Genomic DNA, 22,118 nt, shown 5'->3' on the forward strand with positions numbered 1-22,118 from the left:
ATAGAACTCATTTATGTAAGACGTCATGCCATAATTTTGTTGGGAGCCATACAGTCTGCATTTCTAGATTTGCCAAAATTCTCTTAGAGTTTTGGGAAGCTTATATTTTAAGTTTGCTCATTGCTTTATTTGGTAAAATTTTCCTAATTCTTACTTTTCCATCATTTCCATTTATCATAAAAAAGTTACCCTTTTTTTATAACTGAAAAATTTTAGAGACATTTCTATAATGTATTATTAATAAAACTTGACTGAATCGTATGAGCCATGTGAGATTAATACAAAGCTCATCTTGGGTGAAATTTGGAGCAGCCTCACATTTTTTTTAAGATCACAAAAGCTTCATTTGTTATAGCAATATTTAGGCTGGTTAGATAACATTTTGTTAATGGAAAAGCTCATTCATTATATAGCAGGCTTTGTTATGCAGCAGTCTTTGTTAATCAAAATCATCATGTGATCAGCACTTTGTTGTGACAGGGCAGTTAATATGCATAATAATAACTCCTTGGTACTTTGAAATTCTGATGTCCTTTTCTGAGTCATTTTCATGGTATCTTCAAAAAAGGATTGGACTTGAAGCATTGAACTCTGGAATCCTGGAACTGAGTTCAAATCCTGACTCTCTTCCAAATTCTTTTGTAATTTAAGGCAAATCAATTAACCTCTTTCTGGGCATCATTTTCTTCATCTATAAAATGTGAGGATAAATTACTTCTCAATCCCCTTCTGTTTCTATGAGCTACATAATTACTCAACATAGTCTTTATTTTAACATGCTGTCATGAGAGGAAATTTAATATAGCAGGTAGATATCCATCCTTGAGGCCAGAAGGACTTGGCCTCTGATTGAGATTCATACGGGCCTGTGTGACCAAGTCACTTAATTTCAGTGCTCTAGGCCAAAGAGGTCAAACATACTGGAGGGCCCCCTGTGGGCCCACCTTTCCTGAGTGCCATCCAAATCAGATTAAAATATAATTGGAAATATTTGACAAAATAAATAAAAAATAGAATGAAACAGATATTATTAATATATGGCTTGCTAAGTCAATGTGTAGCTCACAGGAATCCTTATGTATGGTTTAGTGGCCCCACTTTGACACCACTGCTCTAGGGAAATTCTCGTAAGACTAAATTGCAGAGAAGGTTTTGCTTTACCTTGATAGAGGGAGTTTCCTCATCCAGAAGGTCCCTGTACTAATCAAATTGTAGGTCCAGTTGTTATCACTATTCTGCCATGTGCTGTTTATTTGAACAGCTGATTGAAAATCAGTTAGCACCTATTATTATGTACCTAATATTATGTAACTAGGAGCTAGGAGAAGTTGGTTGCCCAAGAAATAAATTTTAGTCCCTGCCCAGGCATATATGTACAAGAAGCAATGAAGACTAAGATGAAATACAGGCAACAGTATAATAGGAGGGAGAAAAAGGAAAATGATCAGTGTAATTTTAGACATACCAGGGAAGGCTTTGAAAGCTCATGGTACTTGCATTTCTGGGGTCTTTTCTTCTCTTGGGAAATCAGTATTAAAATTGTGGCATGCAAATATATACATATACCCAGACTTTAATAGTGGTTTAATGATTGCTTATTTGCTGGGTAACTATAACTATGCCCACTCATATATAAATAATCCAAAGTGATATATGTACATACATATATATCGCTTTGGACTTATTTATATTTAGAGCAAATATTTTTACATTTGCCCCTCCTCTGAAGGTGCCAGTGTTCCAGTGTATTGGCCTGGACTCATTTTTCTAAGACGGTGAAGTTCTATGCAAAAATAGGTCTGTAATCTGAACTGTCAGGTTGGGATCAGACTAGATGACTCTCAGACATTCCATCTTATTCCACGATTCTCTGATTCCATAAAGACAAGAGTCAGGAAGTAATAGTAATGATAGATAACATTTATATAGTGCTCTATGGTTTGCAGAGTGCTTTATGTATGCTTTCTCATTTGTAGAGTTGAGAATCCTGAATTCATAGCTCATTTTCTTCACAAGAGGGGCATATGAAAAATGCATGCAAAAATTCAATGTAAATCTAAGGTGTGTGTTTTGTAGACATTTCAGTTGAGCTACTATTTCAAAGCAGGATGTCTCAGTTAACTTCCTTTTAATTTCTTGAAAGAACCTGCCAAATCCCTCAAGCCTCACCCACTCCATCTGCATATTTATGAAAAAATTTGAATGAGGAATTTTTTTAAAGGGGAAGTTTGTGCTAATTTCCTATGATAGTCATTTCAGTCTTCAAAACTGAATGATTCTTGACTTTGAAAATAACACATAACAGTCTATTAAATTGGACTTTGAATTTTTGCTGTGTTTAATACGTTTAGACTTTAACTGAATCTTGTCAATCATAGTATACATGTGATCGAATGCCATCACTTTCCCCTATATCTTTCATTCCACAATGTAACTGCTATGTGTTTGAAACATTAAAGTCATAGTTGTTATTGTTTCCTACTTTTTTTTTTCATTCTGTGAAGTTTTCTGGTCCTTAGACTGCACATATTTACTGCATTCTTCTTGTTCTCCACAGGCATCTAGTCAGTTGGATTCAGAGACTGAAAAGTCTTCATTCCCCAGCTTGTCTCTGCCCCCTCCTTCAACATTTTCTGGAATGAGCAGTGATACTGAAGAGTCATGTTCCAGCAAAGTCTCAGAAGATGGAGACAAAGAAGACGAGTTTGGTTATAGCTGGAGTAAGTTGTTGTGTTGGAATGGTCTTTGGAAAGGAGTGTTAAAATAGACAGGTTTGGGTCCAGGTGAATGCCTGTTTAGTTTCCTTAAACGGAATAATCTGAAAATGAAAATTATTCATGGTTTTGCTTGAATATAGCACACATTCCTGAAGCAACAAATCATGTTTTTCTTTCTTTTTTAAAATCCTCTTTATACAGACTTTCCCATTTATAGTGTTTACTATAAAGAGACTTCCATGAAAGCAAGAATAAATGGGCTCCCTTTGATGATTAAATTGTTTATAATTAATTATAGTTGGTATGCATGTATAATTGATAGTCTAATCGTTATGGTCTTTTGGCCTCAACGTAGAGACAACGTGATCTAGGAGTGAGCAGTAAACTAGACCTGAAAGCTGAATCCTTTCTTACTTTGCAAATGTGAGAAACTCAAAAAATTTCACTTTTACTTTATTGATATTTAAAATAAAAGGGAATTCCAAGAGCTATTCCTATTTACAGTTATGTTTTCAGGATTACAGCCTCAAGAATGTTTATTTTGCTGTGCTCATGAAAAGTACATTAGTATACAAGCAATTTTCCATCAGGGAAAGCAAGACTTATCTCCAGGTTAAGGTTCCCTATAGGTAATTCAGGAGATTTGCATTTTAGCCCTGGTTCTGCCATTAACTAGTTGCATTATGGTGAACAAATCAATTTAATATCCCTATGTGTCAGTTTGCTCATATGGCGTAGTGAAGACTTCGATTTAAATTACATCCAAATTACTTTGTAGCTTTCAAAAAACAAAAAAGAAAAGAAAAAGGCCATCTTCTAAGAAAATTAACCATTCTAAAAGGCAAAGGAGGGAGGTTCTTTAATTTTGCCAAAGTTGTTAAAAAGAAGGCAATGTTTCTTTTTCTTTTTTTTTTTTTAAGATTTAAGTTAAAGTACCTTTCTTCAAAAAATGACATAGGAAACTGAAGAAACAGCATAAAGTATATAATACTTACAAAGGAGGTGGTAGCATTTGGAGATTGAAACTAAGTAATGATGATCAAAGTTCTTAGATATTAATAACAATAATTAGCTCCTGAAACCTGCTCACTTTCAATTTTATATAGAAAATATCCTTCAGCGCTATGGAACCCTAGCTGGTGAACTCTTCATGATTGAACTAGAAAAAGGCCGAACTGGTTTGGGCCTGAGTCTTGCTGGAAACAAAGATCGATCAAGAATGAGTGTCTTTATAGTTGGAATTGACCCAAATGGTGCAGCTGGGAAAGATGGTCGACTGCAGATTGGAGATGAACTTCTGGAGGTAACTTTCTTGTGATATACTACTCTGTGATACATACTGAAGACAAGAAAATCCTAGTAAAAGATAGAATCACCAATTTGCAATGCAGCAATAATTCACTCTTATCATTTTATTGTGGAAAAAAAAAGGGTCTCATTGATGATTGAAGGTCAGGTTGGCTTTACCTAAATGACCATGGGTTAGTCACCTAACCTCTCTGACTCCTTATTTGCTAATCTGTAAAATGGGATTTATAGTACCTACATTACATATTTCGCAGGATAACTGATGAGGAAGGTGCTTTGTAAAAATGAAGCACTATAAAATATAGTATAAAATAAAAGCACACCCTAGAACTTCTGTTGCCCATGAGTCAAACAGAGACTCATTTGGGACTCTGACCACGGAGATTTCTGTTAGATACTAGGAAACTGGCAGCAGTCACAGCAGGAAGATCCTCTGAATAATTTGAGTAGCCTGTTAATTGATGAGAGAGCCAGATCGTAAGTGACTGGAGCTAATAGAAGACGGCAAGCTCCAGTGACTTCCTGCTTGCCTGACAGATGCCTTAGACTACTAGAGCACATGGTGACTAATCTCAGACACTGCATGGTCATTAAACTATGTGGTTTATGTGTGTGTGTTGTGTATGGGGTGGGGAAAGAGAGACAGAGACAGAGGGATAGAGCTAGATAGAAGGAGAAACAGAGAGGGAGAGAGAGATGATCTTTATTTCTACTCTCAGAGATTGATGGTTAAACATAAACACACACATACGTACATTATATGTGCTTGTGTGTATGTATGTATGTTAAGACAGTTATTTCATCAGAATGATCAAAAGTGACACACACTATACTTTTTAAAGATAGTGTTTTATGAATTAGAGAAATCTAAATTTTAAGGCTAGTCTATATTTGTTTTATACAGATAAATGGACAAATTTTATATGGAAGAAGTCATCAGAATGCCTCATCAATAATTAAATGTGCCCCATCAAGAGTAAAAATCATTTTTATCAGGTAAGCCTTATTTTCCTATTGTTTTCCAAATGCTTTAGCTAGCAAGTCAATTGTACATTCTTTTCTGTTTATTCCACAAATACTAACTAGATGTCTACTGTGTCAAAGCATGAATGAAAAACAAAACGTATATTTTAAAAAATAAATAAATATCACAGATTTCTATTTTAGTGCCTAACTGCCACCTGTTACTGTAGACAGATATGTTATTTAAATTGAACTTAGCATGATTATACTTTGTTTTCTAGAAATAAAGATGCAGTGAATCAAATGGCTGTTTGTCCTGGTAAAGGACTGGAAGGTTTACCTTCTACTGTAGAGGCTCTTCAGAATCAGGAGGTATCTTAGTTACATATTTTATTTCTTTGTGAAAGGACTTAATTTAGTACTCTGTAGAGTGATGCTCAAATTGATTAGGACAAAGTAAAATAATCGAATTAATTGATATAGGTACCTTAATTTTTTACATATTTAAAAATCTTTTCACATACAGTATATTCTCTTTTTACTGCAGTCACTTGTCTTACATGATTTAGCATTAAATTTCCAGTCATTTGTCACGTATTCTTTAATTCTTTAATGTATGAGGCATGCAGGTGGCACAGTGGATAGAACGTTGGGGTCTGGAGTCAGGAAGACCTGAGTTTAGATATGACTGCATAGTCTTACTAGTTGTGTGATCCTGTACTAGTCACAGAGGTTACTTTGCCTCAGTTTCTTCATCTGTAAAATTGTATGATAATACCCTGTACTTCCCAGGATGGTTGTGAAGATAATAATTATAAAGAACTTTGCAAATTTTAAAGCACTATGTAAGTGTTAGCTATTATTATAACTAATTCTTCATCATTAAACAACACTTACCATCCTAAATGCACCTTTGACAGTTCATTTTTCCACATCTAGCCTTAATTATACTCCTTAGGTTTCCATCATTAAAGTGTGCTCTTTAAGAACTACAGGTCTTATATGTTTCTTTGGAGTAATATCAGTTCCTAAGTGCTACAGAATTAAAATACAACAAAAAAGCACACGTGTGTGATGCAAAATATAGCGGTCGACTAACAGAGAACTGTGCTAAGTTGGGAAAATCAGCTAAATTCTGTGTTGTTGATCAAAGGTTCCGGATCGTGTCAGTGGTAGTAAACACACACACACATGTATATACACACAATTGCTGTCACAAAATGGTACCAAATTGCTTATCCTACATAATTTGCACACCACTACAAATTTCGGTAATGATTTAAAAATATTCAAAATTCTCTAAACTAATCCACAAAGTTTATGCAATTGTTAAAGCAGATAAAAAAAGCCTTTTATTTGTCATACCAGGATGTACTATTGGGCCAATATTTGTCATCCACAATCCTCAGTTCATTTCTATTTGATTCAAAAAACAGTTTTCAAACTGACACATTTAAATGATGATTAGTTTCATTTAGAGGAGAGAAAAGTGGAAAAAAGAATGGTTGATGGATGCTGAGGAAGAACCTGCTGTTTTAGGGCATTTGAGTTTTTAAAGTAGGGATTTTTAACTTTATATGTGTTGTAGCCATCTCAGAATAGTGTTTTTAAATGTGGCATATATATGTATATATTACAAAAAAACACAATTACATTGAAATATAGTACTCAAAAATTTTTTATTAAAGTTTATGGATCTCAGGTTAAGAAACTGTGCCTTAGAGATTTTCTGCAAAGTTTCATCATAGAAATTCTAGGCAACTTTGGAAAATCATTTGACCTCGAAGGTAATTTATTTTATAAAATGATTAAAACTCAATTTGTAAGAAAATATATTTGTAAATTTCATCAAGTGCTAAACAATAATAATAACAACAACAACAACAATGCCACTCCATTGAATTGTTTTGATTAAAACGGATCTTTTTGTTTGAAAATATACTTGAATTTTTTTTGTTTTTTTTCCTCCCGTAGGCTGACTTGAGTACTACCAGTTCTATTATAGCAATAGACTTCAATTCTTTTAAAAATGTTCATCAACTGGAACTTCCCAAGGTAAATCTTTTTTAAATAGCCATGAAGTTTATGTGTCTTTTCAAAACAATTTCTAAGTAATAGCTTAAAAGAGAAATCAATTTTTTGGGAAAACATTTATAATGGACACCAAAAGTCAGTCCATTACACCCAATCAAACATTTATTAAGGACCTGTAATGTTCCAGGCACTGCCCTAGATGCCGCTGCAGCATACATTAAATGAAATAATCCCTAGAGCCCAATAGAGGAGACAAAAAAAACCAAAAAACAAAACCATGGTTAAGTGTATATAGCTTAAATATAAAGAAAATAAATACCAAAAAGAGAGACTAATTTCAGTTGATTAATGAGATTTGAAGCCAGATCACAAAAAGGCTGATAAGTGAGAGGTAATGAAGTACAGGCAGCTTTTTCTTCGAGTTTCTCTGAAAAGAGTAACACAAATAATTGAGTCCTGTACTTTCTGAAAGATAGCTTTTATATATTTTTTTCATTTTCTGTGGCATTAGGAACCTAGATGTGTTCAGTAATAAGCATTCAATTTGACTGTAAACCTACAAGAAGTTGACATTTTTTAAAGTATTGAATTATTAAATGTGGATTGTAACCTGAATAATTTTACAGTACTGATATATCTGATTTATTTTGGAAATGTACATGAGTCTTCACTACAAGGTACAAGTGAATCACTCCAGTAGTGCTTATTTTAAGCAGACTTAAGACACATTTAATTTAGGAGATAGGAGTTTGGAAGAGAAGATAGCTTTTACACAGTCTGTTGATAGAAACTTTGTTAATGATCCACGTTCTCACTCCTTAAGAACTTCCCTTTAGTACTCCTGGGAAATTTAACACCCTCGTTTGTTCAGTGTTGATCTAGCAAGTTAGATGGCTGGATGGCTGGATGGCTGGATGGATAGATAATGTATATATGTACAGGTATATATACATGCATTGATTTTTAGAAATATATATGTATATATACATATATACTCTATATACCAATATATGCACACATATGTGCTACATAAACATACACACATGCATATATATTACAATTTATAGTAATCATTAAAGGATGATTGGATTTGTGATTTCATCAGTACAGGGAACTACTGCCTGAGGAAACTTCTACCAATGCAAGGTAGTACATTCTCTGAAACATATAATCTTAGAGAGTTAGCCTAACACACTGGAAAGAAAAGTGGTCAAGATCACCTAGTCACCTTGTGTTAGAGACCAGATTTGAATCTTGGTCTTCCTAGCTTTGCCACATTGCCTCTATGTATTAAAATAATGAAAAGTAAAGAGAATTGTTGTGATTTTGGGCCAAACAGTTAACATCTTGAGGCTCAGTTTCCTTATACTTAAAATGAGAATAGTAATTGCACTACCTGCCTTACATCATCAAATAAACACAGGGGTGTTGCAAAGATCAAATGAGATAATGTATATAAAGTGCTTTGCAAACCTTGAAGCATTATATAAATACTAGTAGTCATCATCAGCATCATCGTCATCAGTGTTTATAGAATAAAATAGGTGTGCGCTGATACATATTTAACAAACTGATTTAGGGCAGCTAGGTGGCGCAGTGGATAGAGTGCCAGGCTTGGAGAAGACTCGTCTTCCTGAGTTCAAATCCAGCCTTAGACACTTACTAGCTGTGTGATCCTGGGCAAGTCACTTAATGCTGTTTGCCTCAGTCTTCTCATCTGTAAAATAAGCTGGGGAAGGAAATGGCAAACCTCTCCATTGTCTTTGCTGAGAAAACTCTCAATGGGGTCAAAAAAGAATTGGACATAACTTAAATAACTAAACAATAAAATTTCTGGAATATATATGTATCTGTGTGTGTATATCTGTATATATACACTTGTTTATACAGATATACATACATATATGTATATGTATGTACATGTGTGTATATGTGTGTGTGCATATATATACATATACATATAAATGCATGCAGTGCACACATTTGAGTTTGATCTGCATTATTATTACTTTCTTTAGTCTAGACAATCAACAAAACAATACATCAAGTTCTGATTTACCGAGATCACCAATTACTGAGGTATAAATGCTAACACTGAAAATTTTAGCAATCCTCTCTTCCAAGCTAATTAGAACTGTCTCCAGCATACCCCTGTATATGTGATAGTTTACAACTTTAAAATTCTATATAAAAGCAATATATTCTTATGTAGAGAGATATCCGCAAACATATCTTTTTTATAAACAGGGAATCCCTCTGAGACTAGCTTTTTTCAATTTAGCATTTAAATATTTTTAAAAATATCAGATATTATTAGCATGTAAATATGTTTTGGTCAGAATTATTATTAGCACATCCTGCACAATTGAGAAGTACCAGCTCATTGAAGCACATAGAATTTTCCTTTTCCAGTTCCTCAGATAAATATTTCAGCTGAATACAAGCAGAGTGAGCAGATTATTACTGGATTTCTCATTTCTGAATCTGCCACAAAGACAAGAATTACTTTGTGTATGTATATCCCTACCCTCCCTGCTCATTGTTTTGTATAGCATAAGAAACCTTATCCTTAGACATCTTGGCTTGCCTCCTTACCTGTTTACTTTATACTTTTTTGAGTGATCTATCATAGACTTGTTTTTTTCCACGAAGCTATTCTTGCTACTCACTAGTATCCATCCTGACAGAAGTGAAGTGGGAAATTAATAATATCTATAGACTGTCATTCTGAGTAATTTAGCACCCCCCAACTCTCCAGATTTTTATAGCTTCCATATTAAATAGATGAGATTAAAGTGTTTTCCTTCTGTTTAGCTTAATAAACATTAAGTTTTCAAAGAAAAATAATACTAATATTACATTCTGAATTTGGGAACTAACTATCATGCCAGAAACATATGATTCATCATTAATCTATATCCAAGCCATTTTTAGCTTGAAAAGAGATATGTTCAAACTGGAATAGTCTTCCATTACCTCTGACATGACTCTGCCCCAGGCTTTCAGGTAACATTTATACCAATATTGAACAAAGACAAACTTCCAGGGAACTCCCCTTCCTTTCTCAAGGAGTTCAGTACCTGGCTCACAATCTTTCTCTCCTTCCCAACTTAAGCTTTCGTAGGAGGGCAAAAGTGATCCCATTTCACTTCAACTCCTCTAATAGATTGCCCCCTAGTATTTCCCATTCTGTCACTTATCTTTGATCTCTTCCTGTCTACTGGCTATTTCCCTGCTCCCTACAGACATGCCCATGTCTTCCCCAGCCTCAAAAAAAAAAACCTTCTTAGTCCTTCCAGCCCCATTAACTGTCATCCTATATCTTTTCTGCCCTTTCTGGTAAAACTCCTAAAGAATGCCATCTACAATAGGTGCCTCCACTTCCTCTCTTCTCACTCTCCTTTTTTTTAAGTAATACTTTATTTTTTCTCCAATTACATGTAAAAACAATTTTAATAGTCTTTTTTTAAAAATTTTGAGTTCCAAATTATGTCTGTCCCTCTCCTCTTCTCTCTGTGAGAGAGTAAGCAATTTGATATAGGTTATACATGTCTCACTCTCTTAAAACTCTACAGTCTGACCTCACCATTCTGGTAAAACTGCTCTCTCCAAAGTTATGAGTGATCTTACTACCAAATCCAGTTGCCTTTTCTCAATCCTTATTCTTCCTCTGCAGACTTTGACACTGACCCCTCTCTTTTTCTTGATATGCCCTTCTCTCTAGGTTTTTGGGACACCATTCTCTCCTGGTCCTCCTCCTACTTATTTGACTGCTTCTCAGTCTTCTTTGCTGGATCCTCATCCAAATCATACCCATTAACCATAGGTGTCCCACAGGGCTCTGTCCTTAGCCCTCTTCTCTTCTTCCTCTATACTGCCTCACTTGGTGATCTCATCAGCTCCTATGGATTTAATTATCATCTCTATGCTGATGATTCTCAGATCTACCTATCCTTCCCTAACTTCTCTGTTGACTTCTAGTCCCTCATCTCCGACTGCCTTTCAGACATCCATAACTGGATGTAGAGTAGACATCTTAAACTCAACATGTCCAAAGCTAAACTGCTCCCCCAACCTCCCTCCAATCCTTCTGCCACAGCCTGTCAGTTTGTACTTCGCAACATCTTTCATATCCCCCCCTCCTATGATACTACTACCACCCTGTTATAGGCCCTCATTACCTCACAAAACCTGGACTATTATAATATTTTGCTAGTGGGTCTGCTTGACACAAATCTTTCCCTACCCCAGTCCATCCTCCAATCAGCCACCAAAGTAATTCTCTGGAAGTGCTAGTCTGACCATGGCAACCCCATATTCATTAAACTCTCGTGATGTCCTATTACTTATAGGGTCAAGTATAAAATCCTCTTTTTGGCATTCAAAGCCCTTCCTAACCTAACCCATATTCTCCACTTTCCCAATCTTCCTGTACCTTACACTCTCCTTCCCAATGTAATCTTGTATCAAGTATCCCTGACCACCTTGCTGTTCCACGAACAAGACATCCTGTCTCTCACCTCCAAGCATTTTCTCTGGTTCTCCCTCATGCCTGGAATGCTATCCCTCCTCATCTCCACTTCCTGGCTTCCTTAAAGTCCTAGCTAAAATTCCACCTTTTAAAGTAGCTTTTCCAAATAGCTCTTAATTCTAGGGCCTTCCCTCTGTTAATTATTTCCTATTTATTCTGATATAACCATTTCTTTCTCCAGTTTCTTTTACAGATGAGGCACTGAGGCAGGCAGGGTTAAATGACTTGCCCAGGGTCTCACAGCTAGTCTCTGAGGCCATATTTGAACTCAGAAAAATGACTCTTCCTGATTCCCAACCTAGTTTTCTATCCAATGAGCCACCTAGCTATCCCATGAAAAGAGGGGATGCTAGTCTTTTAATCTCCTTAGGCGGAAGAGATTGCCCTTCAGATGAGTCAATAACCAAATCACTTTAGGTGTAGAAAAAATAAAGATATAAGCAAGAGGAGAGTTATTCGTTCTTATAAAGGTTTAGTACTCTACCCTTAATCCATTTCCTTAAGAAAGGTCTTTTTGACCTTACTTTTTGCTTCCAACCCACATTTCTAAGGGGCTTTTCTCGAAACTCTAGAAGTATCTTTTGTGAGAAATATTATTTCTTAGTATTTCTAGGAAACTTGAAAAGATACTTTTTAATATGCCTCCACCAAGTGTTTGGTGTGTTTGTACAAAGTATTACCTTAGGCACTGGGGATAAAGAGATAAAAAATGGCATAGTCCTTGCCTTCTCTTTAAGGAACTTACACAAATAAGTATGAAACTAGGTAGTATGTGATGGAGTAAAGCTGAGAGCTAGACAGGGCACTCTTAAAAATCAGAAGAATATGATAGATCATTTTCAGCTATGAGGTTGGGGATCAGTAGAGAAGTCTTCATGCTCTCTGCATTGAGCCTTGAGGAAATATAGGACTTTAACAGATTTGAGGTAGTTTCCTCCAAGCCTTGGGAACAGTACAAGCAAAATTATGAAAATATAAGAAGGCAGGATAAAAAGTAATTTAGTGGGGCAGCTACGTGGGGTACAGTGGAAAGAGAACCGGCCCTGGATTCCGGAGGACCTGAGTTCAACTCCAACCTCAGACATGTAACACTTACTAGCTGTGTGACCCTGGGCAAGTCACTTAACCCCATTGCCCAACCAAAAACAAACAAAAAACATCAACAACAAAAAAAGTGAATTAGTTTACCTGGAACAAAGACTTTGTGAAGAAATGATGAGGTTGGACAGATACTGAAATCAGTTGTGGAAGGCCTTGAATGTCAGGGCTAGGTAGGTTGTGAGAAGTGACATGATGATGGCAGCACTTTAGGAAGAAGAAATAGATTAGAGGCAGGAAGAGCAGTTGGAAGGATATTATTAGGTCTAGGCTAGTGGTGGGGAACCTGTGGCCTTGAGGCCACATGTGGCTCTCTAGGTCCTCAGGTGTGGCCATTTGACTGAATCCAAACTTCAGATTTGTTCTATGAAGTTTAGATTCAGTCAAAGGACAACACTTGAGAACCTAGAAGGCCACATGTGGCTTCGAGGCCGCAGGTTCCCCACCCCTGAGACTCTAGACCTAAACTATGTTGATTGCAGTGGGAGTAGAAAGGAGGAGCCAGGTCCCAGATTTTTTTGAAGAGCTGAAAACAATATTTGTAAATGATAGGGTGTGTAAATGATAGGATGTAAATAATAAGAGATATGTGAGGTAAGGGATAAGGAGAGTTATTGACAAATAGCATCAATGATGACCTCAAAATTGTGAACCAGTATTCCTTTCTCTTTCTAAATACTACCTACACACACACACACACACACACACACACACACACAAATCATTTGCCTAGAAATCACTGATCTTGATGATTTCATGCTTGTACTTATTACCAATATGTGAAAAGTCAATTCACAATTATTTGTTCAAATAGAAAAGGACAGTGGCATGGAAAATCCAAAACTTATAGAAAATTATTCGTATTTGACTTTAGTTTTTGTTAGGTAGTGTCTTCAGAAGATTTACTTTCCTATTTTTTTTAATGTAGTCTATTCTTTCTGACTCCTAGATAAGAATTTAACTACTCACTAACTCCCTAAATTGGAAAAATGAGAGTTTTGTCTAACAGCAACAGTGAGCAGATTCTCTTTCCTTCAGAACTCTGGGTGGTCTACGTATTGGGCCCAATAGAGTTGGAAAATGTAAAACAATAACAATAATAACTTTTACATAGCACTTGCTGTGTGTCAAGTACAGTGCTAAGCACTTTGCAAATATTATCTCATTTGATCCTCACCTGCCTGGGAGGCGGGTGCTATTATTATCCCAATTTTACATTTGAGAAAACTGAGGCAAGCAGAAATGAAGTGGTTTGGCCACTTCACAGAGCTAGTACTTACCTGAGTGAATTTGAACGTGTCATTGATAAGCCAGAAGACCGTAGTGTACAGTAGCAAATTAGATGGCAATACCTAGCGATCTGGAGGGCAGTAGTGCAATTGATAAGGAAGGAGAAATGGTGCCTGAACAATGGCTATTGAGAAGAGTGGAACCAGTGATAGGGCTAGAGCAGAGTAAGGATCTAGCTTACCTTTCCTATCAACCATCCAGGTTGTCTTGGGCTGGAAATTTGTTTCACTCTGTCTTTTTGTGGGTTCTGCTGCTCTAGCATTTGTTTAGAGCCATTTTTATAGGTGTTTGGAGGGGTTTGGGGGAGAGCTCAAGCAAGTCACTGCTTTTACTCTGCCATCTGGGCTTTGCCCCCAGGATCGAGCTTACCTCAGGAACAGGTGGAGTGGAGTGTAAGAGGTCAGAACTAATCCAGAGGAGAGAATCCAGCTTGGGGCCTGGCATGATGGAGGGGAAGGGATCCACATGTCTTACTCCTATTGGGCCCTTGAGTACCCATCGGCATCTGGGTGGTAGCATCACCTGGAGTAGGGGAGGTTACGTTTATGGTCAGGTAAAGGTTTTTTCTTAGATATAGATTGGACTAGGTGAACTCTGAGAAAAGAGGCAGTATTGAATAGAGAATGGAGTATTGGGCTTATAGTCATGAAGACATGAGTTCAAATCCCACCTCAGACACTTACTACTTTTGTGATTCTGGGCAAGTCACTTAATTTCTGTAGTTCTCATCTGTGAAATAAAGGGATTGGATACAAGGACCTGTAATTTCCCTTCCAGCTCTAAGCCTATGATCCCATGATCCTTCCAGCTCTGAGATCCTGTGAGTCAATGGCCAAGGAAAATCAGTTAAGGAATAAACAATTGAACTTAGAAAATGCATAAATGTAATAATTCTCACAGGAGAGTCAGGCACTCCTTTGCCATTCTAGAAGAAGAGTTTTTCTCCAAAAGTAGGGAAAGTGCCAATATATACTTTTAAAAGATATTTATTAATATCTTTTTGCTTTTACATCACTTTCTTTTTCAAATATAACCCCTGCTTTGTAGAGAGCCAACCCTTATAAAGAAGAATAGAAGCAAAAGAAAACAATTCAGCAAAACTAACCAGCATATCAACCAAGTCTGACAATGTGTGGGACTTTCCACACCTATTGCCAGTCACCTCTGCAAAGAAGGATGGGAGGACATGTATACATTTCCAATCAGCAATGAGAACAGTTTCAATCCTCCCTTTCACTTTTTTGTCTGTTGTATGTGCAGAAATTACAAAGAAAAGTATTGTTGGCTCTGGTTAGATTGAGATACACTCCAAAAAAACTATTTTAATGTTGTTATACCTAATAGTAAAGAGAATCACAGGCTGATGTTATTAAGCATTTGGTTTTGATAAAAGAAAATGTGAAGACTATGGATAAAAGAAGTTCAGTTCTGAGGCTGTGGCAGATTTTTAGTGAGACTCTTTGTGCTCCAGAGTTTGGAGCCCTGCAATCTCAAAACTCAAATATCCATGGAAACAGGCTCTGGATACTAAGCCCTGGCTAGCACAGGGAGGATAAGATTAATGGCTGCATTTGGATCAGCTCTTATTTTGAGTGGAAGGAACATAAAGAAGAATAGGACAGGCAAGGGGAGTGGTGAAAAAGAAAGGACATATTTTCTGAAAGGCGACCAGAGATACAGGAAGATCAGGCAGATGTCTCAGATAACATTTCCAAGTTCTACACGTATAATATTGGTTAGATTAAAAATATATATATTTATTAGCTGCTTAACATACGTGTGTCAGTGCTTTGAAAGATGCATGATTTTGTCATCGTGGATGTTTATTCCACTAATACACAGCACAACCCCTCCATGATTTAGGAAATCATTTTCTATGGCTCCAAAATAAATCCACCATCCAGTGTAAAACCACCTAGAGATGAACCTCTCTCACATTGGCTCAGCTGGTCTTTAGTTAGATGAGTCTATACTCAAAGTTAAGCAGATATTTCTGCTTCAATTGCAAAAGGGTTTAGATGTGAGAACATGCATCAGATTTTAAGAAGGAAATTATAAAGCCTTGAGGGAAGGGTAGAGATCTTAATTTCTTTAAACAATGGGCTTTAAATCAATTTTCAACTTCTTCTCTGTTATTAAGTGTTGAATATGGTAAGCAGAAGACATTATACCTGCATATATTTCTTTTGGGGGACATTAAAATTCTTTGTTTGAAATTGTCTGAGTTCTATGGTCTTTATTTCTCTAGGATCAAGGGGGTTTGGGCATTGCTATCAGTGAAGAAGATACACTTAATGGAGTTGTCATAAAGAGTCTAACTGATCATGGAGTAGCAGCAAAGGTGAGATTTTATTAGCATAATGGCTGTTGTAGAATATAGTGTATGTGTGGAGAAGAGGTAGGGTATTACTTCCAAGAAAGAAAAAAAGGTATCAGAAAATTTCCTTTTTCTTCCTAGGATGGACGTATCAAAGTTGGAGATCAAATCTTAGCAGTGGATGATGAAGTTGTTGTGGGCTATCCTGTGGAAAAGGTACCTTTATCAAAGTAGGAGAGTGACTGATAAAACAATTATAGCCAAGTACATGTGTGTATATGTGCTTGTGTGTTAATGAATGTAGAAGTATGATTGGTATGTATGCATAATACATGTATATGTGTGTGCGTAATTCCATGTATATACATATTTGTATACAGTGTGGTGTGTATGTGTGTGTGTTAGTCACTAGTTGACTGACTGAATGACTATTACTTTTCCTTGAAAATAATTAAACTTCCTTGGATCCTAACAAGATCCTCTTTCAATCTTATAACCAGAGTAACATTTTTATTAATGTATTCACAGATCTGATTGTTCCCAGATACATGTAGTCTAATAGAGGGATTCTCAATATTTAGAGCTTAGAGGGAATCTTGGAAATCATCTGGTCAAACATTTACATTTATATAGATGAGGAAACTAGGCGTTAAATATATTTATTTCTTCTCTTAGTCATAGAAAGCATAAACCTCTGGGGATATCAATGTCCCAATTGCATTACTTTAATTTGCTCATTAATTTTGTTTTATTCAATCAGTTTATAAATCTTTTGAAGACTGCAAAGAACACAGTGAAACTTACTATTAATGCGGAGGACCCAGAAGTCCAGCCTGTCCAGTCAACCCTCAGTGTATCCATTGGAGAAAAAAAGAACATCTCACAAGCTCCAGTGATGCCCCCTTCTGGATCTCCAGAACCTGAACCTATCAGAAGTAAGGATAGTACTGCAAGCTTCAAGTCTCAGAGATTAGAGTCTGTATGTATATAAGAATCCCAATTCAAGCAGATGATCACTGTAAAGAAGCCAGTAGCCTACCTAGTGCTTCTAAAAGCATGCTTGTGAGTGACAGCCCCAGATCAAAATTTTCATATTGGACGTCCTTCACGTTATATATAATGTAGGGGTCCTACACAGACTTGTTTCACTCCCTTTGGGAATGTAGCCTCAAGGGAAAATATTGGGTGACCTGGACATTTTATTCTTTCTGTTATGAAAAAAAAAGCTCTATAGTCTATAACCTCTGCCAGCCTAGCTAGCTCTCTGATTCACAGGTTAGAAAACTAGGATCATTTTGTTCTCTTTATACTTCAGAAAATACCATTATGTATTGGAATCCCATTATACCATGACCAGTAGTAGTGTGGAATATGGCATAGCAAAGGTCAGCGTTGGGAGAATATGCCATGAGAGTGTAATGAAAATGCCAGAAGGTCTCCTTTTATAACATGGTCTAGGATCCCATGACCATGTAGACCATGAGGGCAGTTTGACATAGTAGAAAAAGTGATGAACCTGCAATTAAGAGGCATAGGTTTGAGTCTCCAATCAGATACTAAATATCCTACCTAACCAAAAATGGTTAGTTTTTCTCAATCACAACTTTCTTATCTGTGAAACTGGGATAATAATACTTCATGCTGCGCACCTGAGATAAAGTAAATGTTATTTTGAGAGAAGTGCTTTGTATTAAAGTGCCGTAAACATAAGTTACTGCTATTCCTTTACATGTTGGTGCATCTATTTAGGAAAACTTTTTCTTGTATAAAAACCTCTCATTCATGCAGAAACACATTTTAAAGCATTTGCACCATCTTCTCTTCAAAAAACTGTTTAATGTTCTTGACTGTGAAATGTAGGGAAACCATTTGGTTATGTTAACAACCCCAAAGGATTCATCTGTTTTGGCATAAAAAAACCTGAAACATTCACATTTTTTTGGAATGCTTTTTAGGGAAACAGTAGTTCAAAACATTCAAAAAATAGTTCAAAACAGTATCTCAAAGCAAAATAGTATGTATCTGATGAAAGAAATACTTTATATAGAGAACATTTGCCAATTCATTAAAATGTTTGAAGATTTTCTAGAAAATTTCCCCTTTCACATTAAGTTTTCTGCTGTTCCCAGAATAGCATTCCCCAAATAATTTGAAATCATACATGCAAAAATAGCATAAGAGAAGAAAATACTTTACACCTGTTCTTACCATTTTAGAATGAAGAAAGTGGTCTATCTCTCTGTAATTCCTAAAAAGAGGAACATCTTATCTCAAACTTAAGCTATTATTGATTGGCTTTCTTAAAACTAGTTCTTGGGTAACATATTAAATGAAGAATATCATAAAACTAAATATATAATTTTAGTTTACATGATGTACATAAAGGAGAAGAATCATTATGATTTTGAGACTTTCTCTTAACACCTTATTAAATCAGACACCAGGTATAAGGAAAGGGGACCTGGCTTCAAGTTCCCAGTCTTGACACTGCTTAGTGTGATTTTGAGCAAATGATTGAGGATAATTGAAGCATAGATGTGGAGCTAGAACAGATCTCTGAGGTCATGTCATTTAACTCCCTTGTGTTGTAGATGAGGAAACTTGAGGATTGGAGAGGTTCTGTGCCCAAGGTCATACAGCTTACATGTTCCTTTGAGGGCCTCAGCCTTCTCACCTTTAAAATGGTGATAATAATACTGCTCTTATCTCCTAGGGAATATTAAGTTAGGAAAGTACTTTATAATCCTTAAAATGCTATAGAAAAGTAATAACTATACCATAGATGGATGTGAATAGAATGAAAGAGAAAGAAAGTAAAAATAGTGGTATGGTCTCCAACCAAAGATTGCTGAAGATGTTTTGAGTTTGAGATTATTCAGCTCTTTTTATTTACCTATTTATTGTGTGTGGGCCATAGATATATGCAAATATTTATTTATTTATTTCATAGAATCAATTTATATTACTGCATAGAATCATAAAACTTTGAATAATATATCACCTACTTGGTGGGAGATTTTGCCTCCCAAAACATATCAGTGAATCCTTGCAACTTTAACTCAGTTTCTACCTCTTCATTCTGTTGATAGAGTCAAGCTTATCTTCTCTATTTTAAGGCACAAGCAGGTCCTCCACCCCAGCCACTTTCCCTTCTGACCCAGCGACCTGTCCAGTTATCCCTGGCTGTGAAACAACAATTGACATTTCTAAAGGACGCACTGGGCTTGGATTGAGCATCGTTGGAGGAGCAGACACTTTGCTGGTGAGCACTTAGGTGGTAAATATCTCAGGATAAGAAGCAAGCAGAGTAGATAAAATGCTGGAACTGGAATCAGAACTACCTGGGTTCAAATACTCACTATATAACCATGGAAAAAATCATTTAGCATTTATGAGCCTACATTTCTTCCTCTGCAAAGTGTAGATAAAGAATATCTATACATTTTAGTGCCTTCTTCATGGGGTTGCTCTGGGCTATAGATGATAAAGGGATAGTGACTGGATCTGTGATTTCATTGATGTAAGAAGCTCCTAGAAGAGGAACCTCTCTATCAATACAGGTTAGCATCTGTCTTTCCATAGAGTCCATCTGGTACTCCAGTGGCCTTCCTCTGATTATTTTAATAACATGTAGATACTAGAATTTTCTGTTCATTATCTTCTCTCTTTACACAACCAGCCTGCTTCCTTTTCTAGTTAGACATATCTTTGATGAGAGTACTGGCCTTAGGAGTCAGAGGATGTGACTTCACTAATCCTCTCTGGACCTCATTTCCTTATCTATAGAATGAGGTGTTCAATTATAAGGCTTTTGAAGTCACTTCCAACTGGCTCTGTTGGGGGGAAATGTATGCATGATACAGTTTTAAGTATAATCTGCATGTTTAACATTTTCTCCATTGCTTTCTAAAGTCCAGATATTCAAGAAAACAATAAATCAAGGCCTGATTTGTGATGTTTCCTGATTTCTGAGGGGTAAATGCTCACAATGAAAATGTAACAATTAGCTCTCATGATCTGATATGAACTAGCCCCAAGCACACCCTTTTTCTAACTCTAGAACTATGATCCATATCATTTTATTACTACATAAGAAATAATAGAGCATCTAGTCTTCTCTGGATTAGATAGTAGCTTCAATTGCTCATTATTTAAAAAAAATAATTTTGGAGTAGTAAGGTTTTGTGATATTGGCAGTGTTTTGTGATGCTCAGATTTCAAAACTTCTTGTCATTCACAACTCATAAATTTTCTGTATTCATAACCTAGATATACCCTGTGAAGATTTTTTTTTAGTTTGAATAGCTGTAAATTAATCTTAAATATTTTTGAGTACCAGAGATATCTGTTGTGCCTTAATAATTTCAGTTTGAAAAGTATGTTTTGAATTTTTACATTCTATTAATAACAAATATTTGTATACAGGCTTGTTCTTTTTAAAATTTACAAAGCAGTTTCATCTTGACATCCCTGTAAGACATGCTGTACGACTATTATGATTCTTATTTTATAGATGAAGGATCCAAGGTACAGAAAAGGGAAGTGGTTTGGTCCTGGTCACACAGATAATAAGTGTTCAAGCTGGGATATGAACCCAGGTCTCCTGACTCTTAAACTGACCACTCCATTCACTGTGTTACAATAGTTTGCATAAGATTATTTTGTAAAAGTGGTGCTCTCACATACGTATTTTTATCTTATTCAGTAATACTTTAGCCCGTGTTAGTGAACGAATTTAGGTTGTGTCTTTTTTTTTTCTTTACTGGAGTGGGGATAACACAAAAAACAATAGTTGTCTTCTCACTCCACAGGGCGCCATTATTATCCATGAAGTTTATGAGGAAGGAGCTGCCTGTAAAGATGGAAGACTTTGGGCTGGGGATCAGATTTTAGAGGTATGGATTTAGAGTTTAGAGAATACATGTAAGCTTTTACTGGTTATGAAAAGGAGGTGGTTTTGTTTTGTTTTGTTTTGTTATTTGATTCTTTTTCACCAGCCTAGTTTCTCACAGTCCATGTTTGACTCTGGTCCAGGTGAATGGGATTGATCTCAGGAATGCTACACATGATGAAGCTATTAATGTACTGAGGCAGACTCCTCAGAAAGTACGCCTCACTATCTACAGGGATGAGGCCCAGTATAAGGAGGAGGACATGTATGATATGTTCAATGTAGAACTGCAAAAGAAGCCTGGAAAAGGACTTGGATTGAGTATTGTTGGAAAAAGGTATGAAAAGGCAAATTTATTCTCTACATCGGGGAAGGGAGGGCTTTCAAACAATCTAAAGTCTAGGAACATTTGTGTATGGGCCATGGACATAAGCAAATATTTGTTTATTTCATAGAATCAATTTATATTATTGCATACAATCACAAGGCTTTGAATATTTTTTTATGTACTGGATGCAGCCTTTAATTTGAAAATTGCATTGGATTTAGAGTTAAGAGAAACCTGGATTTGAAACCCAGTTCTGTCTTTTATTGTGTAAGCTTTAGCAAGTCACTCAACAGTTTCCTTATTTTATAAATGAGGATAACAGTAACACTTGTACTATCTACCTCATATGATTGTTTTAAGGAAAACATATTGAAAAATTTAAAGCACTATATAAATGTAAATTATTATATATTGCACAGATCAGGCCCTTCACAAATGTTTATTGACTTAAATCAATGGTAGGGTTTATACTGTTTGTTCACTATTGGATGAAGTCATTGATTGTATTTGGTGACAAATGTACTACTACCTGGTAAAGATAATAAAAACTCTCATCTGTGTGGTACTTTAAAGGTTACAAAACACTTTTCTAAAATAAAAGGAATTGAAAGGAGAAAAGGGAATCGTATTCAGAAATAATA

At 35.9% G+C, this 22,118-nt stretch overlaps 1 protein-coding gene across 15 annotated transcripts in view; it reads left to right on the forward strand.

Annotated features, from left to right (window-relative positions):
- MPDZ (multiple PDZ domain crumbs cell polarity complex component) overlaps positions 1-22,118 on the forward strand; it is a 218,252-nt gene that overhangs the window by 168,815 nt on the left and 27,319 nt on the right. For all 15 annotated transcript variants that reach the window (XM_027862857.1, XM_027862856.1, XM_027862854.1 and 12 more), the window contains 11 exons: positions 2,558-2,720; positions 3,824-4,020; positions 4,930-5,021; positions 5,270-5,360; positions 6,963-7,043; positions 16,190-16,282; positions 16,400-16,474; positions 17,019-17,193; positions 19,375-19,520; positions 21,070-21,153; positions 21,293-21,486. In XM_027862857.1, the coding sequence (XP_027718658.1) occupies positions 2,558-2,720; positions 3,824-4,020; positions 4,930-5,021; positions 5,270-5,360; positions 6,963-7,043; positions 16,190-16,282; positions 16,400-16,474; positions 17,019-17,193; positions 19,375-19,520; positions 21,070-21,153; positions 21,293-21,486 (1,391 nt within the window). The remainder of the gene's footprint in view (positions 1-2,557; positions 2,721-3,823; positions 4,021-4,929; positions 5,022-5,269; positions 5,361-6,962; positions 7,044-16,189; positions 16,283-16,399; positions 16,475-17,018; positions 17,194-19,374; positions 19,521-21,069; positions 21,154-21,292; positions 21,487-22,118) is intronic.

This window comes from Vombatus ursinus, unplaced genomic scaffold (genome assembly GCF_900497805.2).
Source record: "Vombatus ursinus unplaced genomic scaffold, bare-nosed wombat genome assembly UNPS02014770.1, whole genome shotgun sequence".
NCBI classification, from domain to species: Eukaryota; Metazoa; Chordata; class Mammalia; order Diprotodontia; family Vombatidae; genus Vombatus; species Vombatus ursinus.